Below are 23,190 nucleotides of genomic sequence, written 5' to 3'. Positions count from 1 at the left end.
TCCCGCCTCTATGTCGGACACAGCGGCAGGGCTTTTGGACGTCCCGGCGCTGTGTCCGCCATAGAGGACACAACGGCAGGGTTTGCCTCACCAGCCATAAACCTCACTGCACATCACTACTCTACAGACATCTCCAAATTTGGTTCAGTATCCTATACTCCCACTTGCAGACTAGAGAGCACACTGTGATTCTGTGTAAAGCAATATATCCTGCAGTTATTACATTCCCTTACAAAAAAACCACTAGAAATGTACACACCGTAGTAAAACTAATACATTGTTCTTCCTATATTCTTATGGATGCTAGCTACTCCATTGGAAGTCCATTTCAGATGCAGAACACTTGGTTAACTCTTTGTGTTGAAATAAATACAACTCCCGAGAATCCTCAGAACTTTATTAATTTAAGTTTTACTTGAATAAATACGAATTAATGAACATAAGACACATTGTAGAATCTACACAAAAAAAAACTTTACATTCCTATCTATAAAGTAAATCAATTCCCCACTCCCCCTTTCCTCCCTTCTCAGTGTGAGGTATGGCCAGGATTAGTTAAGGCATCTCTTTTTTGACTTCAAAGCAAACTGTCCCATACATAGGTAATGAGGGTTGGGGGTCAAATGGGGAATTGTGTACGTATATTTTGAGGTTGTGTTGTTGTGACACAAACTCCACCCTTTGTTTCTTGTGTGTGATGTCATACACTGTAGAAAGGCAAAACTCACACCATGCTGTCACAAGATATGTCTTGTCACTCTTGCGTTGTGATGAAGAATGGTCAGCTATCTACACAGATCTGATTTGGAGGCTGTTTCTTGTCTGTCTGATACTTAACTACAAAATTCCAGTGTCATATCAGGAAGGGACATTCGTCACTCTCCCTCTCTGTTCCTTTCCCTTTTAGGACAAATCTCTAAAGTTTCTAGCATTAAGACCCTGCTTGCTTTATGTTTAAATTCTTTCTTGGCAGTTCCTCACAAACAGTGCTCTCTCCAATGCCTGAAAAAACACAGACTATTTTCACTCACATAGACATGAGTACAGAGAATGACTCTCACTCTTCACTGGGTAGATTCAAACTTTTCAAGGATACCACCGAGACATCATGTTCCCTCAAATTCCCGGGTTGATAGTCATAACTGAAGAGTCAATTATGCATGGCATAGGGATACCCTAATGCTCTATTCCACAATCTTATCTTGGATCAGTCTAGCACCCTATTTTATATTGGCGCCTAGCTGAGGATCAAAGGATAGATGATCTTGCCTGCTTTGAGTGCATATTTCTTTCCCCATAATTCAAGGCGTTCAGTATCCTAACCTGTAAAGGGTGTCATGAGTCTTTCAACTTTGATTTCAGGGCAATCCCATTGAGGAACCCAAAAAATGGATACTGCAAAAAAACAAAAGGGCCTATTGTTTCAAGAGATCTTCTTGCAGGTGCAAATTAGGAAATGCAGCAGAAAATAAGACATCGCTGGTTCCTAATCCCAGGATCCTACACCAGCAGTGATTGTGAGGAAAAGAAAATGCATTTTCTAGTAAAGACATACATGTAGGCCATGGTGTAAATCGCACACATCGTGACATCATCACATGAATGTCACAAATTACACCATTGCTTCACGAGGCACCCAATATTAATTTCCCCCTTGCAGATACCATAAAACTGAGGTTGAAGTGGTGGGGAAACTCTCTTCCTCCAGGGGAAAAAAACGTTGCCTCAGGCCCCCACTAGTGTTCAATAGGCTAACAAAATGGCCAGGAACAACCCACAGTAATGGCATAGTAGGAGCTTCCACTGTCATTTTGAGGAGGCAGGACAGTACAAAGATATTAACACTTTACTTGTGGTTGGTTGGTGAGTTATGTAGAAAAACATATACTGGTAAACTTTTTCCTCTGACTCTCACTGATGTTTTTTACTTCCTTTACCCACTTTAATAGGCTTGTTGTATTACTTTAATAGTGAACTATAAAAGAGAAATTCACAGGGTTCTTCTCTTTTTTTAAAACACATATTTGAATATTTATGTGGCTGGGACAGAAAAATGGAACTGACCCAATGGCTACATCTTCTCCCATCTTCTCCCATCATTGTATAACTGGACAGGACCTTATATTCAATTATTGGTTTCACCATCCCCTTGAGATACTTTCTGCCTTACAGAGTGGGAAATACAATTGCTCCCTCCACTGTCAATTTAAAATTACTAGGCAAAAAATAATAATAATAATTGAATGAAAACATGAAGTTTTAACTCTTAAATGGTGCAAAACAAAAATCACACTCTCCTTTATTGTATCCCTTTGTGGAATTATATACCATGTGAAATTTGGGCATCCCAGAAAATTAACTTCTAGGAAACCCACGCAGTGTGTGTGTGTGATTCCCTGGGAAAAATAATTTTCTGGTTCACGGATATCAGTAGCTTATCCAAATAGGGCCTTTTGTGCCACAAGGTGTGCATGAAAGGGGAACAGATACTGAACATACGTTATTCAGTCCAGGATTTAATTCTGAAAAGGTGCTTCTCCCCCCACCTCTTTAGGCTTGGCATTTCATGTTCATTCCAAGACCTTTTGAGTTAATTTCTGTAAAACTCTCACCAAGTTCCTCCCAACTTCCTATTTAGTGAGAAGAGGGCAGGAAGTCAACTCAAGGATCAGACCAGAGAGACAGAGGCAGGACACGGGCAGCCCACAAGGAGAAAAGGGAAATTCGCCGACATAGTGTTTGTGTTGTTATTCCAGAGTCCACCGGGTTCTCATTTCAGACCATGCTGTGTCTCTCGGTGTCTCCGCAAATCCACCTTCCTCTGAAAGCCTTTGCCGCACAGATCACAGCCAAAGGGCTTGAAGCCAGTGTGTTTCCGACTATGAGTGATCAGGTTTGAGCTCTGGCTGAAAGCTTTGCCACACACCTGGCACTTGTGGGGTTTCTCACCTGAAAAGGATGGGAAGATGGACGCAAGGTTAAAAACAATACAGCGGTAGCCCTATCAAGCTAACTTAAAAAGGAGATGAGATATTCTACAGCCCTATGTTCTACGTGTGCAGTCCTAGATATTCTGGCTAGAAATGCGAAGGATAAAAATTCTTCTAGAAAGGAAGATATTGTTAGTGGAATAAATTAAATCAGGAGTTCCAGGGATGGGCTGCTGGGGGTTTGCAGGGGTTCTGGAGAACCTCTAGCTAGGATTCTGTGAACCCTAAATCCCACTCCTGGGTGCTCTGCCCACCCCGCCCTCCCAGGATCCCCCACGCGGCCCATTTTGGATGTAGGTAACTGCAGGGCGCACGCAAAGTTTCAGGGAGGGCAAAAAAAGGGCCAGCCGGAATTTCAGGAAGCCCACAAATGGGCCTGTTTCCAGCCTCCAGAGGGCTTCTAGAGCCTGGGAAGGATGTTTTTGCCCTCCCGGAGGCCCAAAAAAGCATCCGGAGCCTGGGGAGGACTAAAACACCCCTCCTCTGCCGTGGTGCAGGAGGAACGATTAGGCCATGCCCGCCATGCCCACCCAGCAACTGAGCAGAAAACCTTTTCCTAAAGTTTTTGATGTCGACCCCTGAGGGGTTCCCAACCTCCAGTCCGTGGACCGGCACTGGGCCACACAGCATGCCAAAAACTGGGCCATGCAAACAAGCAAAGCCCCATCCGTCAGACGCAGGCAGTATGTGAAACCACACACCCCACCATCCCATCTGGATGTTTGAAGTCCAGATCTGATAACTCCAACACTGACCTTTCCAATAATTATGGCTGAAGCGTGACAGACAAGAAGAATAGAATTCCTCAGCATCAACAACTTTCAATCCTCCTCAAATATGTAGGTCTTCATGAGATTTTATGCAAGCCTGCTCAAAAATCTCATGATTTGTTGATTTCATGCAATTTCAGTCCAAATAAATGTTTTTTTTAAAAAAATGGATGCCATTTTATGGAGCAGCAGGTGCTATGTGGCTAAGGCATGCCCTCAAATAATACTGATAACCTATTTGGTAATCTTTTCCTGAAATTGTCTTAACAACTATAGATACTCTAGTTATACCTATAGGCATCCACAGGGCAGTGGTGGGTTGCTTATCCCATTCCAACCGGTTCGGTTGGAACGGGGCCGGCAGCGTCCTCGTGCACGCACGCAGTTCACGCATGCGTCATAGCACCTGCGCGATGCTCCAGCTGCTCATGGAGAATCGCGCAGGCGCTGTATGTGCCATGCGCCTGCGTGGAAGCGCAGAAGCCTTCAAAGACCGGTAAGAAGCGTGGGCGGGCGGGTGGCCCTTCTCCGTTCCCGGAAGTTACTTACTTCCGGGTTCGCCGACCAACCGGTTCGCGGGGACCGCCGCGAACCGGTTGAAACCTACCCCTGCCACAGGGACAAGCTAGAGTGGGCAAGTAGCAAAATATGTGTTGTGACATCACAATGCAACCCCGTGACTTCCAAACTTGGGTCCAAACTCAGCCCATGAGAACAAAAATGTGGAGGTTCTGTTGTGACATAATTGTGTGCCATTTTTTTCATCATCAAGGTTATCTGCAGAGACCCATGGCACGGACTCCCGAATATAAAAAAAGATCAGGTTGTAGTTATATAAGGAACTATAAGGAACTATAAATTAGCCAGAAGGAAATGCCTGTGAAAAACATTCATTTAAATCTCAATATCTTTTCATTTTTTTCATTTCGTTATTCATTGCCTTAGTTTCTCTGTTTATCAAAAGCGAAAATGATTGTTGAGTTTATCCCGCTTTGCCCATCATCACAAACAGTTTTAAAGTTATTTCATTGGGGAGGGGAAAAAAACTAAATAAATAACTTCAGAACAAACAAAGTGACAGAAAAGAGGCAATTTGATGTAGTGGTTACGGCATTACACTAGAAATTGGGAGATTGTGAGTTCCTTCTTAGACACAGTTAGCAGTTAGTAGTCTTAGCCCTAGGAAAAAGGTAATGACAAACCACTTCTGAAAAATCTTACCAAGAAAACTACACACACACACACACACGCACGCACAAAGTTACAACCTGTCCATATTTCACCTAGTAGAAGAAAGTTTTGTGGCTGTTGACTACTGCTACGGGTTTTAGAACCTGTTAGAGGGGCAGCCAAGGTGTTATTACCCTCACAAGCCACATATCAGCATCATCTTTTCTCAAATTAACACCACTGATATATAAGCATGCCCCAAAACAGTCACACAAACAAACTGTTGCCAGTGACGACAGGATGATTGGATTTTAAAGCTTCCCGTTATTAAACAGATGCGGCTTCTTGCTAAAATTCATGATCGTTTCTTAAAAGATTTGTATCTGTCGCTTTTTTTTTGCTTTGTTTTTATTGATTCATATGTGATTTTCTTTTACCTGGCGTTAATCAATTATTAAAATAAAGTCATTTCATTTCATATAGATGCTACCTAGGCAGCAAAATTTGGATCCAGCTCTGTTAATGCCAGATAGCACAATATAACAGAACCCGTCTAAACTGACCATCGTCTGCCTGCTATCTGGAACAGGAAAATCTCCTATTTCACAAATTTTCATAGGGACTGGTACTATTAACAGCTTGCATAACAAGAAACATTTTTAAGGAAGATAAATCTAATTCTTCTAATCATCATTCTTAACATTTTCTGAAAGTAACGTTTTTCACTCTAGGAAAATGATATCTTCAATAATTTATATACCCTTTCCATAGAAATAGAATGTGTTCCCTCCCCCCCCCCCCAGACTAAGAGTATGGAAGAAATGACACATTTGCTTCCTTGTTTGTTTGTTTGTTGGGTTTTATAATTTAATTATAGATTAGCCTTTACGATGAGACAAACATATAATACTGAATGTGTGTATATGGCCCAGCCCAGTGGTGAGTTTCAAAAATTTGTAGAACCTCTTCTGTAGGTGTGGCCTGCTTTATGGGAGTGGCTTGCCAGCCATGTGACCAGGTGGGATTCGCTTGCCGGCCATGTGACTGGGTGGGCATGGCCAACTTGTAAAATGTGGTAAAACTCACTTAACAATGCTCTTGCTTAGCAACCAAAATGTTGGCTCAGGAACTCTGGCAGTTGAAGCACGCAAGTCTTAAAGCTATCAAGTTACAAGACCCTTGCACCCCTAACCCTTTAGAAAAAAATCACCAGGGGTGTTCAAACTTGACAGCTTTAAGACTTGTGGACTTCAACTCCCAGAATTCCTCCTCCAGTCATGTTGGCACAGGAACTCTGCCATTGAAGTGTGCAAGTCTTAAAGCTCTGGCAGTTGAAGCACGCAAGTCTTAAAGCTATCAAGTTACAAGACCTTTGCACCCCTAACCCTTTAGAAATAAAACCCCCAGGAATATTCAAACTTGACAGCTTTAAGACCTGTGGACTTCAACTCCCAGAATTCCTCCTCTCACTCTTCATCTTGATGATGGGCGGACGGGCGGGGAGAGGGAGCTGGAACCGGTTCTAAACGGCACTGTAGGTTTGTGGAACCTCTTCTATAGAAGAGGTTAGAACTGGCAGGAACCCACCCATGGCCCAGCGTAAGGAATGACATGACGATATTCATGATTACATGAAAAGCAGTATCAAATGATAGTATATGATTGTTGCTCTTATCCTAAGAGGATGCATTTATGTGGAATAGCTCATCATACAAAGAACAAATGCAAATGTTCTTCACACCTGAAAAATGCACGAAAACAAATCTTCATGCTCACACAGGAAAAATGTCCCCCAGCCTGCAGCTTCAACATATTCCATTTACTAGTCTATAGTACGCAGAGGTGGGTTCCTACCAGTTCGCACCTATTCGGTAGAACCGGTTCGTCAAATCTACCAAACCGGTTAGAAGAGGTTCCACCAGTGGACCCGGAAAGCAGGCCACACCTACAGAAGAGGTTCCAAAAATTTTTGAAGCCCACCACTGATAGCCCGGGTCTCAAACTCATGGCCTGAGGGCCAGATGCATCATGTGATGGCCACACCCACCACTGTCACGATATGTCACGTGACAACATGACACGGCAAGTTTGACACCCCTGGTCTGTAGCATACTTTATTTTTTACATTACTGAAATGGCTTCCTTCCCCCCCCCCCTCAATAGACAAACTTGAAGCGGTGACTTCTCCAAGGTCACCTGGTGACACTTTATATCTGATCAGGAATTATTTCCTTAATTATGGAGCCTACACGTGTGCAAGATTTTTGGCATGCAGAAATCTTATTACTTTTCAATGAATTTAAATATGGGAGATGCAGTGATACATTCCTCCTGCATTTAAAATTTAGCCCTTCTCTCTAGCTACTGAAAACCACAAATTCCTAAAATTAGGGTGGAGAGAGGATCAATTAGCAGATGTTTTATATCCCATTAATTTCTCCCATATTTTGATTAGTGCTAAGAACAATGGAAAAGTTATGATGATTATACCATAGTGCCTAAAAACAACACACACCAAATTGCTTTGTTCTGATTGATTATAGGAACAAATTATACCTATTTTATATATTTTCATGTACATGGCTATGTCTTATCAACCTCTAATATATGATTTCTTTCATTTTAATCAACAACCCTATTTATCTTTCTGAAATGAATTAATACTAGCAGATATACTGTTTCTAAAATTTTCTCCATCCTGATTTACTAAGAAAATTGGTACAATGGATGGATGGGGGAAAAGAGAGATGAGATTGATTAATGATAGATAAATGGTAGATTGAGAGAGGGGGAGAGAAGGAGGGAGAGAAGAGGAGGAGGAGGAGGGGAGGAGAGGGGAGGAGAGATGATGATCATGAAGAGAGAGAGAAAAAATCTAAAAGGAAATAGTGGGGTACATGAATGACCATACATTTACTGTATCTCACCACTAAGAAAATCTATGAAGCTGGATGAAAATGCAGACTTCACCTGTATGGATGAAAGTGTGCTTCTTCATGTCAGATTTCTGGTGGAACCTCTTTCCACAGTACTGACATGGGTAAGGCCGGGTATCTGAGTGGATGAGAAGATGTGTGGACAAAGTGGAAGATCTCTTGAAGCTCTTCCCACAGATCTTACAGTCAAAGCTGCGTTCCTAAAAAACAAAAACAGACTTTACTGAACTATACAAGGCACAGCAATATGGCTAAAATATCAACTGTCTTATCCTCATTAATTGATTATACCATAACAAACATAACAAAAACATAACAAAAGTGGATTAAAAAGTATATTTTGTAAAACAAATTCCTACAGTATATAGTTTTAAAAAAATAGGGAAGAATCTTAGTGGAAGAAGGAATTAAGAAATATTATTAATGATCTGGAATAATTTTGGGAGGTAAATTAAACTAGATGATAATCAATCTTTCTCTTTATCTCTCTCACTCTCTCTCTTTCTCTCTCTCTGATCCAGATATAAATACATTTATAAATTATCTACAAATAATTAAACTTTGGAAAAATAAATTAAACTAAGCAGAGCTAGTACAGTGTTCCTCAAACTTGGCAACTTTAAAGTATATGGACTATAATTGCCAGAATTAGCCTAAAGTAAAGGTAACAGTTCCCCTTGCACATATGTGTTAGTCGTTCTATGGGGTGGTGCTCATCTCCGTATCAAAGCCGAAGAGCCAGCGCTGTCCCAAGACGTCTCTGTGGTCAGGTGGCCAGTATGACTTAATGCCAAAGGATCACAGAACGCTGTTACCTTCCCACCAAAGGTGGTCTCTATTTTTCTACTAGCATTTTTATGTGCTTTCGAACTGCTAGGCTGGCAGAAGCTGGGAAAAGTAAAGGGAGCTCACTCTATTACAGGGTACCAGGGATTCGAACCGCCCAACTGCCGACCTTTCTGATTGACAAGCTCAGCATCTTAACTACTGAGCCACTTTCAACTTTTCAGCCTAGCTACCAACTAATGGAATGCAATCGGAGTCTGGACATATTTCAGAATATTCAGGAAACTCTCCCACCAGGATAGTTTCCTACAGAAAGTAATGAATGCCGACAAACTTCTAAAATAAACTACAAAAACTGGAAGAATCAATTAGCGTTTTTTTATAGAATTAATTGCCATAAGACATTTTTATTTCACAGAAAGATCCATTGTGTGCAGGGAAAACCCTGCTTTGGTCTACACCTCATTGCCTGAAATTTAGCTGGGGACGCATTGGGAAAAGGAAAAATAAATCCAATAAACGACAGCAACTTTAAAACTTAAAATGCTTCTGTTTTGCAAGAAATATGCATTTGCACAGATGTCTCACTCTTCCGGGTTGGCATTTGGAAAGTGTGACTTGCAACCCGAGAAAACTGCTTTTGTGTGAACAGCATGAAGGAACAATGTAATGGGTTTGTTGTTTTGGTGGGGGTAACTGACTCACCCAACAAATGGAGGTGTATTGAGGCTCAGATTCTTTTTATAAGTAAAATTCTCCAACTAGAACAGAATTACTGTTCTAGTTGTTTGACTGGTTACTTATTAATTCTGGAAATTCATAGATCATACCTTCATCCCAAAGAAATCCCAGGACAGGCTACCCAGACATTAAAACTAAGTATCTCTGGCCATTACGAGCTACAAAGACAGTTTTCCACAAGTGCAGCTTGCATGGAAAACCAAGAAGGAAGGTGATACTATTATAACCAGGTTAAAACAAACGAAACACTTGCAAAAGGTGTAGGGAAAATATATTAACTTTCCAGTATGACTTATGCTGTACACCCCTTTTCAAAACCTGATATTAATCACAGGATTTGATTGAGCGCAAGATTTTCTTTCACAAATGAACAACGCACCCTACCTATACTGTCCTCATCTAGGTCAAGCTACCCAAATCTGTGATTTGAAAAGGCCTACAAGGAGGTCCCACGGAAGCAAATGGGTAGTAACAGACATGAAAATTCAATTCGTATTGCTTTAAGCCATACCTTCCACAGCCTACCTTCAAGTCAAAATTGGATGTTTATTGAGAAAGCAAGATTTAATTACAATAATTGTGATTAGGCGGTAGGGGTGGGCTGCTGGGAGTTCACGGGGGTTCAGGAAAACCTCTAGCTAAGGTTCTGTGCGGTTCGGAGAACCCCCAAATCCCACTCCCACCCCTCCCCTCCCAGGAGTCCCCACGTGGCCTGTTTTGGATGCAGGTAAGTGCAGGGCACATTGGAGGCTCGGGGTGGGTAAAAAACAGGTCTACAGGAAGTTTGGGAAGGCCAGAGAGCCTCTAGGGCCTGGGGAGGGCGTTTTTGTCCTCCTGGAGGCTCAAGGAAAGCCTCTAGAGACCCAGGAGGGCAAAATACCCTTATAAAGAAGAATTGGACTTCTCAAAGGTTCTCATGAAAATGATGGGAAGCAGTAGTGATAAAATCAAGGAAGAAACAAGGAATATTGTTTCCCACATTTAGTTGGAAATTTCTTCCATTCTCCTTCAGCCATCAAACTTCACTTTTCGGTTTCAGGTTCTGTGATACTTTAAGAAGGCACCCTGGTTCAAATCCCACCAAGGTAGCCTTGACTTACAACATTTCGTTGAACAGTGATGATTTGAACTTTGAACAGTGACAGTTCAAAGTCACAAAGGCACTGGAAAAAATGACTTAGGACCATTTTTCACACTTATGACCGTAGCAGAATCCCCATGGTCACATGATCAAAATTCAAATGCTTGACAACTGATTCATATTTATGATGGTTGCAGGGTCCCAGGGCCATGTGATTCTGCTTTGTGACCTTCTGACAAGCAAAGTCAATGGGGAGAAGCCAGATTCATTTAGCAACCGTGTCATTAACTTATCAACTGCAGTGATTCACTTAACAACTGTGGTAAGAATGTAAAATGGGGCAAAATTCACTTAACAGATGTCTCACCTGGCAACGTAAATTTTGGGCTCAGTTGTTATATGTCAAGGACCAGTGGTGGGTTTCAAAAATTTTTAGAACCTCTTCTGTAGGTGTGGCCTGCTTTGTGGGAGTGGCTTAACAGTCATGTGACTGGGTGGGTGTGGCCAATTTGTAAAATGTGGTGAAACTCACTAAACAAGGCTCTTGCTTAGCAACAAAAATGTTGGCTCAGAAACTCTGGCATTTGAAGACTTGTGGACTTCAACTCCCAGAATTCCTCCTCCAGTCATGTTGGCTCAGGAACTCTGGCATTTGAAGCACGCAAGTTTTAAAGCTGTCAAATTACAAGACCCTTGTACCCCTAACCCTTTAGAAATAAAAACCCCAAGGGGTGTTTAAACTTGACAGCTTTAAGACTTGTGGACTTCAACTCCCAGAATTCCTCCTCCAGTCATGTTGGCTCAGGAACTCTGGAATTGAAGTGTGCAAGCCTTAAAGCTGTCAAGTTACAAGACACTTGCACCCCTAACCCTTTAGGGGGGAAAAATCCAGGGGTGTTCAAACTTGCTTTAAGACTTGTGGACTTCAACTCCCAGAATTCCTCCTCTCACTCTTCATCTTGATGATGTGCAGACAGGCGGGGAGAGGAAGCTGGAACCAGTTCTAAATGGCACTGTGGATTTGTGGAACCTCTTCTATAGAAGAGGTTAGAACTGGCAGGAACCCAACCCTGTCAAGGACTATCTCTACAATTCTTTTGATCTTCTTCCCTTACCGGCCTGCATCACGTATAGCTGTTTTCCTTTAATTATTGAAGTACTGTAGCTATCCTATAAAAAGCTGTATTTTGTGCTTCCTCCCAAAAAGAACCCTATTTAATGTATTAAAGAAATAATTGCAACCAAATTTGAATTTGGGTTAATTGATCATATATCTTTAATCTTTAATCTTTAATATAATCACCATACTGATCCTAAAAACTCTGATTTTCATATAATAGAAAGATCTCAACGGGGTCTGATGAATGGTAGCTGTTGCACTCAAACAAGCTCCATGTAGCAGCCCAGTCTATCATATTACTCCATCTAAAAGCTTTTCACATCTTCTTTCTCTATTCAGGCTCTTGAGAGGATCAATCTTATCATCTCAAGCACTTGGCTATCCCAGAATGTCTCCACCCCATTGCTGACAGTAGGAAAAGGTATTCAATCTGGAGATTGGATTGATGTAACTTCTTATGCCATAAATAACAGTTGTACAAACTTCTGACCTTTATGTGTACCTTTTAGCAGCCTCCTCTTAGAGAACTGTTGTGACCCAGCAGGAGCCGTTGGAGCTGCCACCAGACTCCGACAGTGAGGGGCCCTATGAGTCAGCTTTGGAGGATGTGGAGGACCCTGGACAGGGTTCCAACTCCAAGCAGGGCGCAGAGAGGCTGGTTGGCCACCAGGAGGTGCCTGAGCCTTAGACCAGTGGGGAGGAGACAAGGGAGTGTGATCCAGACGTCAGCAGTGGGGAGGAGACAAGGGAGTTGTTCCTAGATGCCCGGCACCCGAGATCTAATAGGCGTAAGGAACAATTACGCAATTACAGGAGGTAATTGCACTCAGCTGGTAGTCATTAGGCTCCTCTCCAGACTATAAAAGGACTGCTTATGCACAAGCCCCTTTTGCAGAAATCAACGCAGGAACTAATGTCGGAGAACATTATGATGAGCTTGGCAGGCTGGATTGCTGCCAAGGCTTATCTGTGCTGGATTGCTGCCCAAGCTTGTCTGTCTGTTAATTAAATGCCGTAACCTATCTTTGGCTTGGAGGGTGTGTTGGTGTGGGATGAGGAGGGTCAGAACAGAGAACTAACATATACAAAAGATCTCTTATTTGACTCTTTAATAGATCTTTTTCCGGATGAGTTACAACCAGAGCTCAACTGGAGGAATCATTTGGAATTAATGCCCAACTGACCATCCTCATACCCTCTGATACCCGTAGACTCCATCATTCCCCCCACCCCCGAGTCGTCTCCTCCTGAACACTCACCTGGGAGTGCACAGCTTTATGCTGCTCCAAGCTAACGGCATGGCCAAATGTCTTGCCGCACATTTCGCAAGCGAAGGGCCGGGTGCCACTGTGTGAACGACGGACATGCACCTCTAGGCCATGCGGTGTAGAGAAGTCCTAAGGAACAAAGAATGAAGGAAAACATCAGTGTTCAGGACTAAAGCTCATAGCAGGTTCTGAGTCTTAGGTCGCTGAAGTTGTCCGATCGAGAATTTCCCTTGGCGATCCCCCCACTGAGCAATAACCAAAGGACATCATGAGTATAGAAAGGATTCTCAAGAAGTGGCTTGCTGTTGACAATGAATTATGTCCTACCAGGAATTGAACTCTACTGGTTTTCTAAGGCTGGTTTCATTCAAGGATTCCCAGTTTAAACTATTCTATATATCCAGGTGGAAGGGTGCTTTTTTTTTTTAATATTACCCATGATCCATCATGCAACTCAGTCAATTAATTAGTGGAAAACTGGATTGCTTTATGTAAAGGATGTGAGACCTTTTGTGATACATAGCCTGTGATGGACATAGTTATGAAGAATCCATTAGAAGAAGGAAAAAATATATTAATGGTGGCTTATAATCATAGCTATATATACTATCCCACAATCAGAATCACAATACTAGATTTTGGTTTTTTTTAAAAAAATAGACACTAGAGAATGTGAGTTGGATTTCATGTCCTGCTGTGGATTTCTCATAGGTATCTGACCAAGAGCCGAGGTGGCACAGTGGTTAAATGCAGCACTGCAGGCTACTTCAGCTGACTGCAGTTCTGCAGTTCGGCTGTTCAAATCTCACCGGCTCAGGGTTGACTCAGCCTTCCATCCTTCCGAGGTGGGTAAAATGAGGACCCGGATTGTTATTGGGGGCAATATGCTGACTCTGTAAACCGCTTAGAGAGGGCTGAAAGCCCTATGAAGCGGTATATAAGTCTAACTGCTATTGCTATTGCTATCATTCAGCAAAAAGAAATGATAGAATAAATGTGTGGCCTGATACATCAGATCATTTTGAATCATGTGATCAATGAAAGGCCAGGGCAAGTCATGTGACACTCTGACCCCAACCTTCCATCACTTCTTCAGATCATTGATCTACCTCTCTTCTGACCACCCCCTTTCACCTTTTGGTTTGCCCATCCTTGGCCTGGCCCTTCCAAAATGGAATTTAAATCCTACCTTGCTGCATTTGACGCATTTGTAGGAGCCGCTGCTGAGCAACAGAGGGCGACAGAGGAGTTCTGATTCCAGTTTGATGCTATTTCCACTCTTCTCCGGTTGCAGTCTGGGCGGGGTCTCCGCAAAGATTCCAGGGGCTGCCGCTGGCCGCTCAAAGAGTCCCGGAGAGCCAAAGTCACCATAGAGTCCAAGGGCTGAGTTATGCTCTGAGGCGTACAGAGCAGGCTCAGATCCTCGCTCACAGAAGAGGCCACGTTCCAGAGTTGAGCAAGGCCTGCAGTTCTGTACCAAATGTCTTAGTTCAGTGTTTCCTAGGCCGCTCCATGTGTAGGGCTTCAAGGGTAGGGAGAAGTGGGAAGGTTCATCGAAGGATGGACAGATGGACCGCTCGGAAGCTGGGGAAATACAATACATTAGAGACAATTACTAGGACGCTCATGCACGCCCAAGGAGCAGGGCGGGGCAGGGCAGGGAGGGGAGGGGTGGAGAAGAGAAAGAAAGGGAAGAGAAATTTGCTTTACTAATGTTACATTGCAATTTCATGACAACTACTCTCTCATTTATCTAGGGTTCCATATAAACACACATCCCTTCATGGATTGCTGCCTTGTCATGGCGAAGGGGCTTACGTAGCTCAATGAATAGCAATAGCAATAGTAATAGCAATAGTTAGACTTATATACCGCTTCATAGGGCTTTCAGCCCTCTCTAAGCGGTTTACAGAGTCAGCCTATCGCCCCCAACAATCTGGGTCCTCATTTTACCCACCTCGGAAGGATGGAAGGCTGAGTCAACCTTGAGCCCGTGAGATTTGAACTGCTGAACTGCAGATAGCAGTCAGCTGAAGTGGCCTGCAGTACTGCACTCTACCCACTGCGCCACCTCAGCTCTCAAGAAGCTATGAGTTATGCCGTGCAGGGTCGCCAAACAAGAAAAGGTCATAGCAGAGAGGAGCTCTGACAAAATGTGATCCACTGGAGAAGGACAACCCACTCCAGTATCTTTGCCGTGAAAACCACATGGACAGCGTGACCCGTCAAAACCGCGGAGGACAAAATCGCGCTCGACGAAAGCGCACATATGACGTCATCACAGCGCGACGAAAAAAATTAAAAATTGAAATAAAATTAAAATTAAAGCAAGCCAATTCACATAAAGGTAAGGGTTAGGTTTAGGGTTAGGGTTAGGGTTAGGGTTAGGTTAAGGGTTAGGGTTAGGTTTAGAGCGTTAGCGTTACATTTAGCATTAGGTTAAGGGTTAGCGTTAGGTTTAGCGTTACGTTAACGGTTAGGTTTAGGGTTAGATTTAGGGTTAGGTTAAGGGTTAGGTTTAGGGTTAGGTTTAGGGTTAGGTTTGGGGGGTTTAGGGTAAGGTTTTCGCTTTATTTTTACATTTTTCGATCACAGCGCGATGTTTTCGTCGCACTGTGATGACGTCAAATGTGTGCTTTCGTCGAGCACAATTTTGTACTCCGCGGTTTTGTGGTGGAACCATGGACAGTACCCAAAGGCCTGGAGGAATGTTGTCCATGGGGGTCACAATGGGTCAGGCACAACTTCGCAACTAACAAATAAACACAAAATATTCTATCAGAAGTTATGTGCAGTGAAGAAATTAAACGCTCCTGTAGGCAATGAACAATAATTCTGAACAATCTCTCCTCACATATTTAAATGAGCTTCATCATAATTACTCTTCTACATAGGAATTCAATGCTTTTTCATGACCTGAGAATGGTTTCTGTAAGCAATAATGTTATAGTTTCCATATGTATTTTGCTCTAAGTCAGAAAACAGGCTGCTTTTGAAAGTATTAAACTCTGTACTACTTTTTCTATAGAATCTTGAGATTAAAGGGAAATTAATCCTCCACCTCCTTTTTTTCCCCCTGGCACAAAACCTCTGAGATTAATTCTATCATTCTTGATAGAATGATCTCTCAATCAGATATGATTGCCTGCGTGAGCCTTCTTGAGCAATACATCTTGCCCATTTTCTACATAGATGAGCCATATAAATATGATGTTTTGAAGAGATAAGAGCAAAAGCACTTCCCATTTTGGGATTGGACTAGAAACAGTCTGAGAATGTAACCAATTGTGATTGTCTTCGGCATCGTCAGAAACTTTAGGGATTTGAAATTTCTAGGAGGTGGAGGAATAGGCTTTCCAAAGCAGAGCTCCACAAATAACTGACCACATTAATACTATTGAAAACATTAATACAAAATCTTCAAGTGAGAATGTTTAGAAGCATATCCAAACAGCCCACAATTGAGGTTGCCTTTGTGATAAAGAAGCAAACAAACAAATTGTATCTACCTGCAGCAAAATAAAAAAGATTTGGGCCATGAAGATTCTGGGCTGTAACTTCTTTTATTTGTTTTTTTTCTGCACATAGAAAAAAAAAAGGATAGTTGCTGATATTTATCTCCAACATGCTCGCTGGTGGTCAGACTGCTGATTGCTTCAATGGTTCCTCTGAAAACAATCATCTCTTGCAAACCCAAACCAAGGATATTTGATTGCTGATTTTGTAAATTCGGATGTTTGCCTTTTTCTGTCTTAATTGACACTTCCAACATACGAGTCAAACTTAATTTGCGGATGTCCGTGAAATTTTCTTGACAACCGTACAGAGGCGAACTGCCATTATTTTTCTCCAGTATTTCTGGGTTAATTCTGTTTTGTTTTCACTTATAAATGTAATCTACAGAATTGCCTGAGGATTCTGCTGGCCTCCCATCCAAATACGAATCTGGTCCGACCCTGCTTAGCTTTTTTCAGGTCAGGCAGTGTAAGGTGTGTCTTTACCCTGAATTAGACGTTTTAAATGCAATTATTAACTAATTGAATTAATTAAACTGCTTTGTTTTTGGGGCTTTGGAAAATCTTCACATTATATGTGGTTTTTTTTATTTGAGAATTTTATTTAAAAAGTATAGGTTCAGTTAAATTTCAGTTAAAATGAAACAAAACATGAAAACTAGTATCAAAGCTTGAGAGGGCAAATCTATCTGCTCACAAGTCTTCCTTCCTTCCTTACTTACTTCATTCATTCATTCATTCATTCATTCAATTAAATGAGGCAAAACCAAAGGATCAATATCAGGTATAATTTATATTTCCCACAATAAGGTATTATCAGAAAATAAAGATGCAGGTGGATGGACTGGTGGAGCCCAGAGATTTATCTTTCGATCTATATGCTTTGACATTGTTCACATCCATCCTGACAACTATTTTAATGGCCATTAACCTCACACACACACCTTAAGGTTAAGGACCTCTGAAACAGACAGTCCAAATGAAAAGAAATGCAGCAAATATCCACATCCGTTCTTGTATTTTAAATAATAATTATTATTGTACAAGCTCACCAATGAAGATGTAATTAAAGACTATTCCTTCTCGTAATGTACCAATAAAGCATCTTTTGGAAGTGTGGGGAGGAGATAAAACAATGTTATAAAGAAATTAAAGGATGGACTGTATATCAGCAAAGGAATAAAAGATACCATAGGCCTGGAAGACAAGGGAATTTAAAATTGCCTTTTAAGTAGTTTATCTTTAGATGTGTAGTGTCTTCTGACAATTAGGAACGCATGCCATTTTTCAATGATGGGCTTTCATTCATATCACAGGCAAAGAAATAATAACTTCTGTAGGCTCAGTAGATATTCGCAAATTATTCTGTTCCTGTTCTGATCATTTCAGTTGGGGAAAGGCTAGTGACTAACGGAACCCACCAGAAAGTCTTTGAGGATGTATTGACAGATCTTCCACAAAATGCATATTATAAAACCCAGGGGCAGTCCTAATCAAAGGCTGACTAAACCTGAAGCTGAATAAATCAGCTTCAGCTTTGGATTTCACGATTTAATTGTTGTCAAAGATTTCATTAATTGTTCCAGGAGGGCTGAAGCTTTGGTAGCTGGTTTATACTGTCGTTCAAAATTTGTATCCAAACTGGGGGCATGCTGATAAAATAGCAGAAGGACGGGAGCTTACTCATTCCTAAAATTACTCCCTGGATGCACATAAACCAATTTCAAGGCGTGGTTTTTGCCAGAATGCTAGCTGCTCCTCCCAATAACCAGCCTCCAAGTCCTTCAGGATGTTTTCTGCTACCCCTGCTAGCTGCTTACTTTGGTATATATATATATATATATATTTCTAAACAGGTTTGGGTGGTTTTATTTAGTGCAACGAGTGAAAAAGACTGGTCAGGAAAAATTCAACGGGCATTCTGTTAGCCCCAATGATATTTACTTCCAGTTGACACAACTTGGACAACCCGCCTCACAGAACAAGTACACTTTTTGGGGCAGCTTTGAATAAATTCTTCCCTATATGCTCACGGCTCCGTTTCTCATTTTATGGGCCTGAGACCCAAAGTTAACCCTTTTACAACATTCAGGTGGGTCAAATTGTTGATCGCCTCTGTTGTTTCCCCTTCCCGTTTAAGTTGTTCGCCGCCCTGAGTCCCTTTCAGGGAATAGGGCGGCATATAAATAAAATAAAACTTAAACTTAAACTGGAGGGGAGGGGAGCAGCAAGCTGTCTGCACTTGTCAACTACATCTTCATAATTAATGGAAATCATCTCTTAACGAAACTAACGAAGCTTTCTCTCCTTCTAGGGTTAGAGCCCTTTTCAGGATTTTGGAATGGTTTTTTAAAAAATTATTTCAGCCCATTTTCAGCTGCCGGAGATATCTCTCTCTATCTCTCTCTCTCTCTCTCTCTCTCTCTCTCTCTCTCTCTCTCTCTCTCTCTCTCTCTCTCTCTCTCTCTCTCTCTCTCTCTCTCTCTCTCTCTCTCTCTCTCTCTCCCTCTCTCTCTCTCTCTCTCTCTCTCTCTCTTTTTACGCTTTTCTTATTCCAGGAGTAAAACTTCTCAACCGGCTCTTGAAAAAAGAGGAAGTTTGTTTTGGTAGTTCAACCAAGACAAGGAGGGGAGAGGGAAACGGAGGGAAAACGGCTTGCTAAGAGATCGGCCTTGGCGAGCGGCTTCCTCCCGCGTCTCGCCACATCAAAGGCCGAAGGAGCCACCCGAGACGGCGCTTCTCCGGAACGGTCGCCAGAAAGAGCCGCGGTCACCGTCGAGGCTTCTTCTGGGACCGGCGAGGGGGCGAAAGGAAAGACGCCTGTCAATCAGAGGCGCCTTTTTCTTTCTCCGCTCCTGTCACTTTCCCACCAAAGAGGAAAGTTGGGCTCTTTTCAACGCTTTCCTGATAGGGAACGCCAGCCCGTCGCTTAAACCCACCTGCACGCGTCTACCACCACCCCTCCGCGGCTTTGCGGCTTTCCCCAACCCGCCGGGGGGATTTCGCTAGGAGAGTCCGGTCCGATCTAATGTGGCGCAGTGGGTTCCAAGATAGCAATAGGTCTTAGACTTATATACCGCTTTAGGGTGCTTTTACAGCCCTCTCTAAACGGTTTACAGAGTCAGCCTATTTCCCCCAACAATCTGGGTCCTCATTTTACCCACCTCGGAAGGATGGAAGGATGAGTCAACCTTGAGCCGGTCAGGATCGAACTCCTGGCAATGAGCAGAGTCAGCCTGCAATACTGCATGCAGGGGCTTCGTTCATTTTTTTCGCCCCAATGTGCCTCCTCTTCTTTTCCCTATCCCCAACCTTATCCTTTTCTTTCGAGGAGATGGGTTCCCACGTTACACCAAAACTTAAGTATGGAGGCTGAGGGTTCTTTGAAGAAAGAAACGCTCTTGGGAACCGTTTGGGGGGCAACAAGGGAAAGCCTCGTTCCCTCCCTCGCGGTCCCTGGAGGACAGGGGAGGACTTCTTGCATAAGGAGGACTCCAGGCACCTGAGGTTCAATCCCCCCCCTCCAATTCCAGCCAGGCTCCTCTGGCAGGGACCCTCGCTGAACTCAAAAGGACGCGGTCCTCTTAGCAGGAAACCGAAGACCGCCCTTTAACGTAGACCTTTAAGGAGCCCCTGGCCCAAAGACGGAAGCGCCATTCATTGCGCATTTCAAAGGATGAAATGGATCGACGCTAAAGCGATCAAACTAACCCGCTTAACGGCGACTACACGACTTGAGACATTGACTTCCACCAATTCAAGAACAACGGAGAAAACGACTACCTTGCCATAGGACGCAGCGAAAAGTCGGATTAAGCTCTTTAAAGCTCTCTCTCTTCTCCCCCCCCCATTTTTTTTTAAAAAAGACCCATCTATTATGATTTTCTCAAAACAGCCCTCCGGGTGGCTTTTTCAATACGCTAGGTTGGCCAGCTTTAAGCGCGGTCTTCTGAATTAACCCAACCGTCTCGGGTACGCGGATCGCAAGCGACTGGCTACTTCGGGGTTTCATCCACCGGGAACGCGCCCTCGTTCAAAGCGTCCCCCGTCTCCCCTCCGCCGCCTCTTTCCATCCCTACCTGGGGAGGCCGAGGGGGAGGGCGGTCTCCAAAAATCCTCCATCTCGGCGGCCGGATCACACACGCTGCTGCTTTCGCAGCTGGGGGCCGAATCGGAGCTCCTGTCCGCCCCATCGGGCAGCTGAGAATCCGGGGAGAGGCGATCCGGGGGAAGACTCCGTTCGGGGAGAGCCAGGTGCGAAACCGTGCTATCTGTCCAGGAAGGAGAAAAGAAGAAAACCGTTGTTTTTTTTTTCCCACGCCCGAAGATCCTGTTGATCCCTGATTTGGGATTTTGTTGAATGGGAGGGGGGAGAAATCAAAGAATATAGCAATAGCAATAGCAGTTAGACTTATATACCGCTTCATAGGGCTTTCAGCCCTCTCTAAGCGGTTTACAGAGTCAGCATATTGCCCCCAACAACAATCCGGGTCCTCATTTTTTACCCACCTCGGAAGGATGGAAGGCTGAGTCAACCTTGAGCCGGTGAGATTTGAACCGCTGAACTGCAGAACAGCAGTCAGCTGAAGTAGCCTGCAGTGCTGCATTTAACCACTGCGCCACCTCGGCTCTTCGGAAGGGAATCGAAGCAGTTAAACTCGGGTTCCCACGACCACTTCCAACGCCACGAGTCTGCTACACTAATCCTTAAAGAGGTCGGGATAGCAGGACGCGTGTGATTAAAATGTGACCGGCCGCTTGGTGGGTCAGCGCGTGGTGCCAACTCAGCCAGCGCAAGTAAGACGGGGCGGCAGATGCAGCTTCGCGGCTCTTCAGTCAACCGCGCCTGTCAAAACCCGGACCTTCTCCGGGATCTCAGCCAGCGGGAAGCAGGTGCCCGGTGGCGATGGCCTCGCGCCTCCCCAGGCAGGCGGCCCGGAGGGGAGAATCGTCCCCCGGAGGGCTTTTGCCTCTTACCTGCGCAGATCTGAGCCAAGACGCTCTCCAGGGTGCCGCCGTAGTCGCCGTCGGGGGCGCGGGGCTGGTGGTAGCTATGAGCCTTCTTGCTCTTCACCAGGAACGACCGAGGCATGGCGAGGGGCCTGGGGCTGGCAGCCCCCTTTCTCGCCTCCCCCCTCGCCCGGGCTGGCTCTTGTCACGCCTTCGGACCTCTTCGACTGAAGAGTCGCAGCGGCCGCCGCGCTGGTTCCTCTGCGCGCCACCAGCAGCCAAGCTCTCCAACGCCCCGGCCGCGCTGCGAGGGACCTAGGCGGAGGGGGAAGGAGGCATTGGTCACCGATCTCAGGGGGAAGGCGGAGGGGAGGAGCGCCGGGCCGGGAAGACGCCCTACCATCCACCAGGTGGCATTCACACAGGTGGCCCCAGCCCGACGACGGGAGCGCAGCTCCAACCGCCTGGCACTTTCTCAACCTCTCCCCCTGGTCCCCCCACCCACCCGTTTCGCCGGCGCGGCCTTTCGGGCGGTGGGCGGGGTGGGGGTAATTTAATTCAAGAGGAATAGACGGTTCTACAAAACAAAAAAAAGCATGTCCCTCTTCCAGAAAGCTTCCCCCCCCCCCCCCCATGTCCCTCCAGGCTATTTCTTTCTAAGCAACCTAGCAGAGGGGACAGCATCCGGTCTTCTGATCCGCTTGTCATATTCCATCCAATACTGGACAGTGTGTGTGAGAGAGGGGGAGAGGGAGAGGGAGGGAGAGAGAGAGAGAAAGGAAGGGAGGGAGAGGGAGAGGGAGAGGGAGGGAGAGAGAAAGGAAGGAAGGGAAGGAGAGGGAGGGAGGGAGAGAGAAAGGAAGGGAAGGAGAGGGAGAGGGAGGGAGAGAGAGAGAAAGGAAGGGAAGGAGAGGGAGAGGGAGGGAGAGAGAGAAAAGAAGGGAAGGAGAGGAGGGAGGGAGAGAGAGAGAAAAGAAGGGAAGGAGAGGGAGAGGGAGGGAGAGAGAGAAAGGAAGGGAAGGAGAGGGAGGGAGAGAGAGAGAAAGGAAGGGAAGGAGAGGGAGGGAGAGAGAGAGAAAGGAAGGGAAGGAGAGGGAGAGGGAGGGAGAGAGAGAGAAAGGAAGGGAAGGAGAGGGAGAGGGAGGGAGAGAGAGAGAAAGGAAGGGAAGGAGAGGGAGGGAGGGAGAGAGAAAGCAAGGGAAGGAGAGTGAGAGTGAGGGAGAGCGAGAGCGAGAACGGAACGGACGGCGAGGGCGCGGGCGGGAGAGAGAGAAAAGAAGGGAAGGAGAGGAGGGAGGGAGAGAGAGAGAAAAGAAGGGAAGGAGAGGGAGAGGGAGGGAGAGAGAGAAAGGAAGGGAAGGAGAGGGAGGGAGAGAGAGAGAAAGGAAGGGAAGGAGAGGGAGAGGGGGGAGAGAGAGAGAGAAAGGAAGGGAAGGAGAGGGAGAGGGAGGGAGAGAGAGAGAAAGGAAGGGAAGGAGAGGGAGAGGGAGGGAGAGAGAGAGAAAGGAAGGGAAGGAGAGGGAGAGGGAGGGAGAGAGAGAGAAGGAAGGGAAGGAGAGGGAGAGGGAGGGAGAGAGAGAGAAAGGAAGGGAAGGAGAGGGAGAGGGAGGGAGAGAGAGAGAAAGGAAGGGAAGGAAAGGGAGAGGGAGGGAGAGAGAGAGAGAAAAGAAGGGAAGGAGAGGGAGAGGGAGGGAGAGAGAGAAAGGAAGGGAAGGAGAGGGAGGGAGAGAGAGAGAAAGGAAGGGAAGGAAAGGGAGAGGGGGGGAGAGAGAGAGAAAGGAAGGGAAGGAGAGGGAGAGGGAGGGAGAGAGAGAGAAAGGAAGGGAAGGAGAGGGAGAGGGAGGGAGAGAGAGAGAAAGGAAG

General features: G+C 44.7%; 1 protein-coding gene across 1 annotated transcript; it reads right to left on the bottom strand.

Annotated features, from left to right (window-relative positions):
• Nucleotides 1–2,490: 2,490 nt before the first annotated feature.
• Nucleotides 2,491–21,469, bottom strand: GFI1 (growth factor independent 1 transcriptional repressor). Its single transcript, XM_032218870.1, has 6 exons — nt 21,355–21,469; nt 20,457–20,648; nt 14,052–14,446; nt 12,854–12,991; nt 7,901–8,066; nt 2,491–2,949 (listed from the first exon to the last, which is right to left on the bottom strand). The coding sequence occupies exons 1-6, from the start codon at nt 21,467–21,469 to the stop codon at nt 2,771–2,773; spliced, it is 1,185 nt and encodes a 394-aa protein (XP_032074761.1). The 3' UTR covers nt 2,491–2,770.
• Between the last annotated feature and the right edge of the window lie 1,721 nt (nt 21,470–23,190).

Source organism: Thamnophis elegans, chromosome 5 (assembly GCF_009769535.1).
Source record: "Thamnophis elegans isolate rThaEle1 chromosome 5, rThaEle1.pri, whole genome shotgun sequence".
Lineage (NCBI taxonomy): Eukaryota > Metazoa > Chordata > Lepidosauria > Squamata > Colubridae > Thamnophis > Thamnophis elegans.
Note: the sequence above shows the minus strand (reverse complement) of the source record. Positions and strands in the feature narration are given on the sequence as shown.

Excerpts from the sequence above, each read along its gene's own strand:
- GFI1 (XM_032218870.1), bottom strand. The coding sequence starts at position 21,469 with ATGCCTCGGTCGTTCCTGGTGAAGAGCAAGAAGGCTCATAGCTACCAC. Across the intron at positions 14,447-20,456 it reads CTCCCCCTCGGCCTCCCCAG|CTTCCGAGCGGTCCATCTGT; the intron begins GTAGGGATGGAA and ends GTATTTCCCCAG. Across the intron at positions 12,992-14,051 it reads AATGCGTCAAATGCAGCAAG|GACTTCTCTACACCGCATGG; the intron begins GTAGGATTTAAA and ends TTTGTTCCTTAG.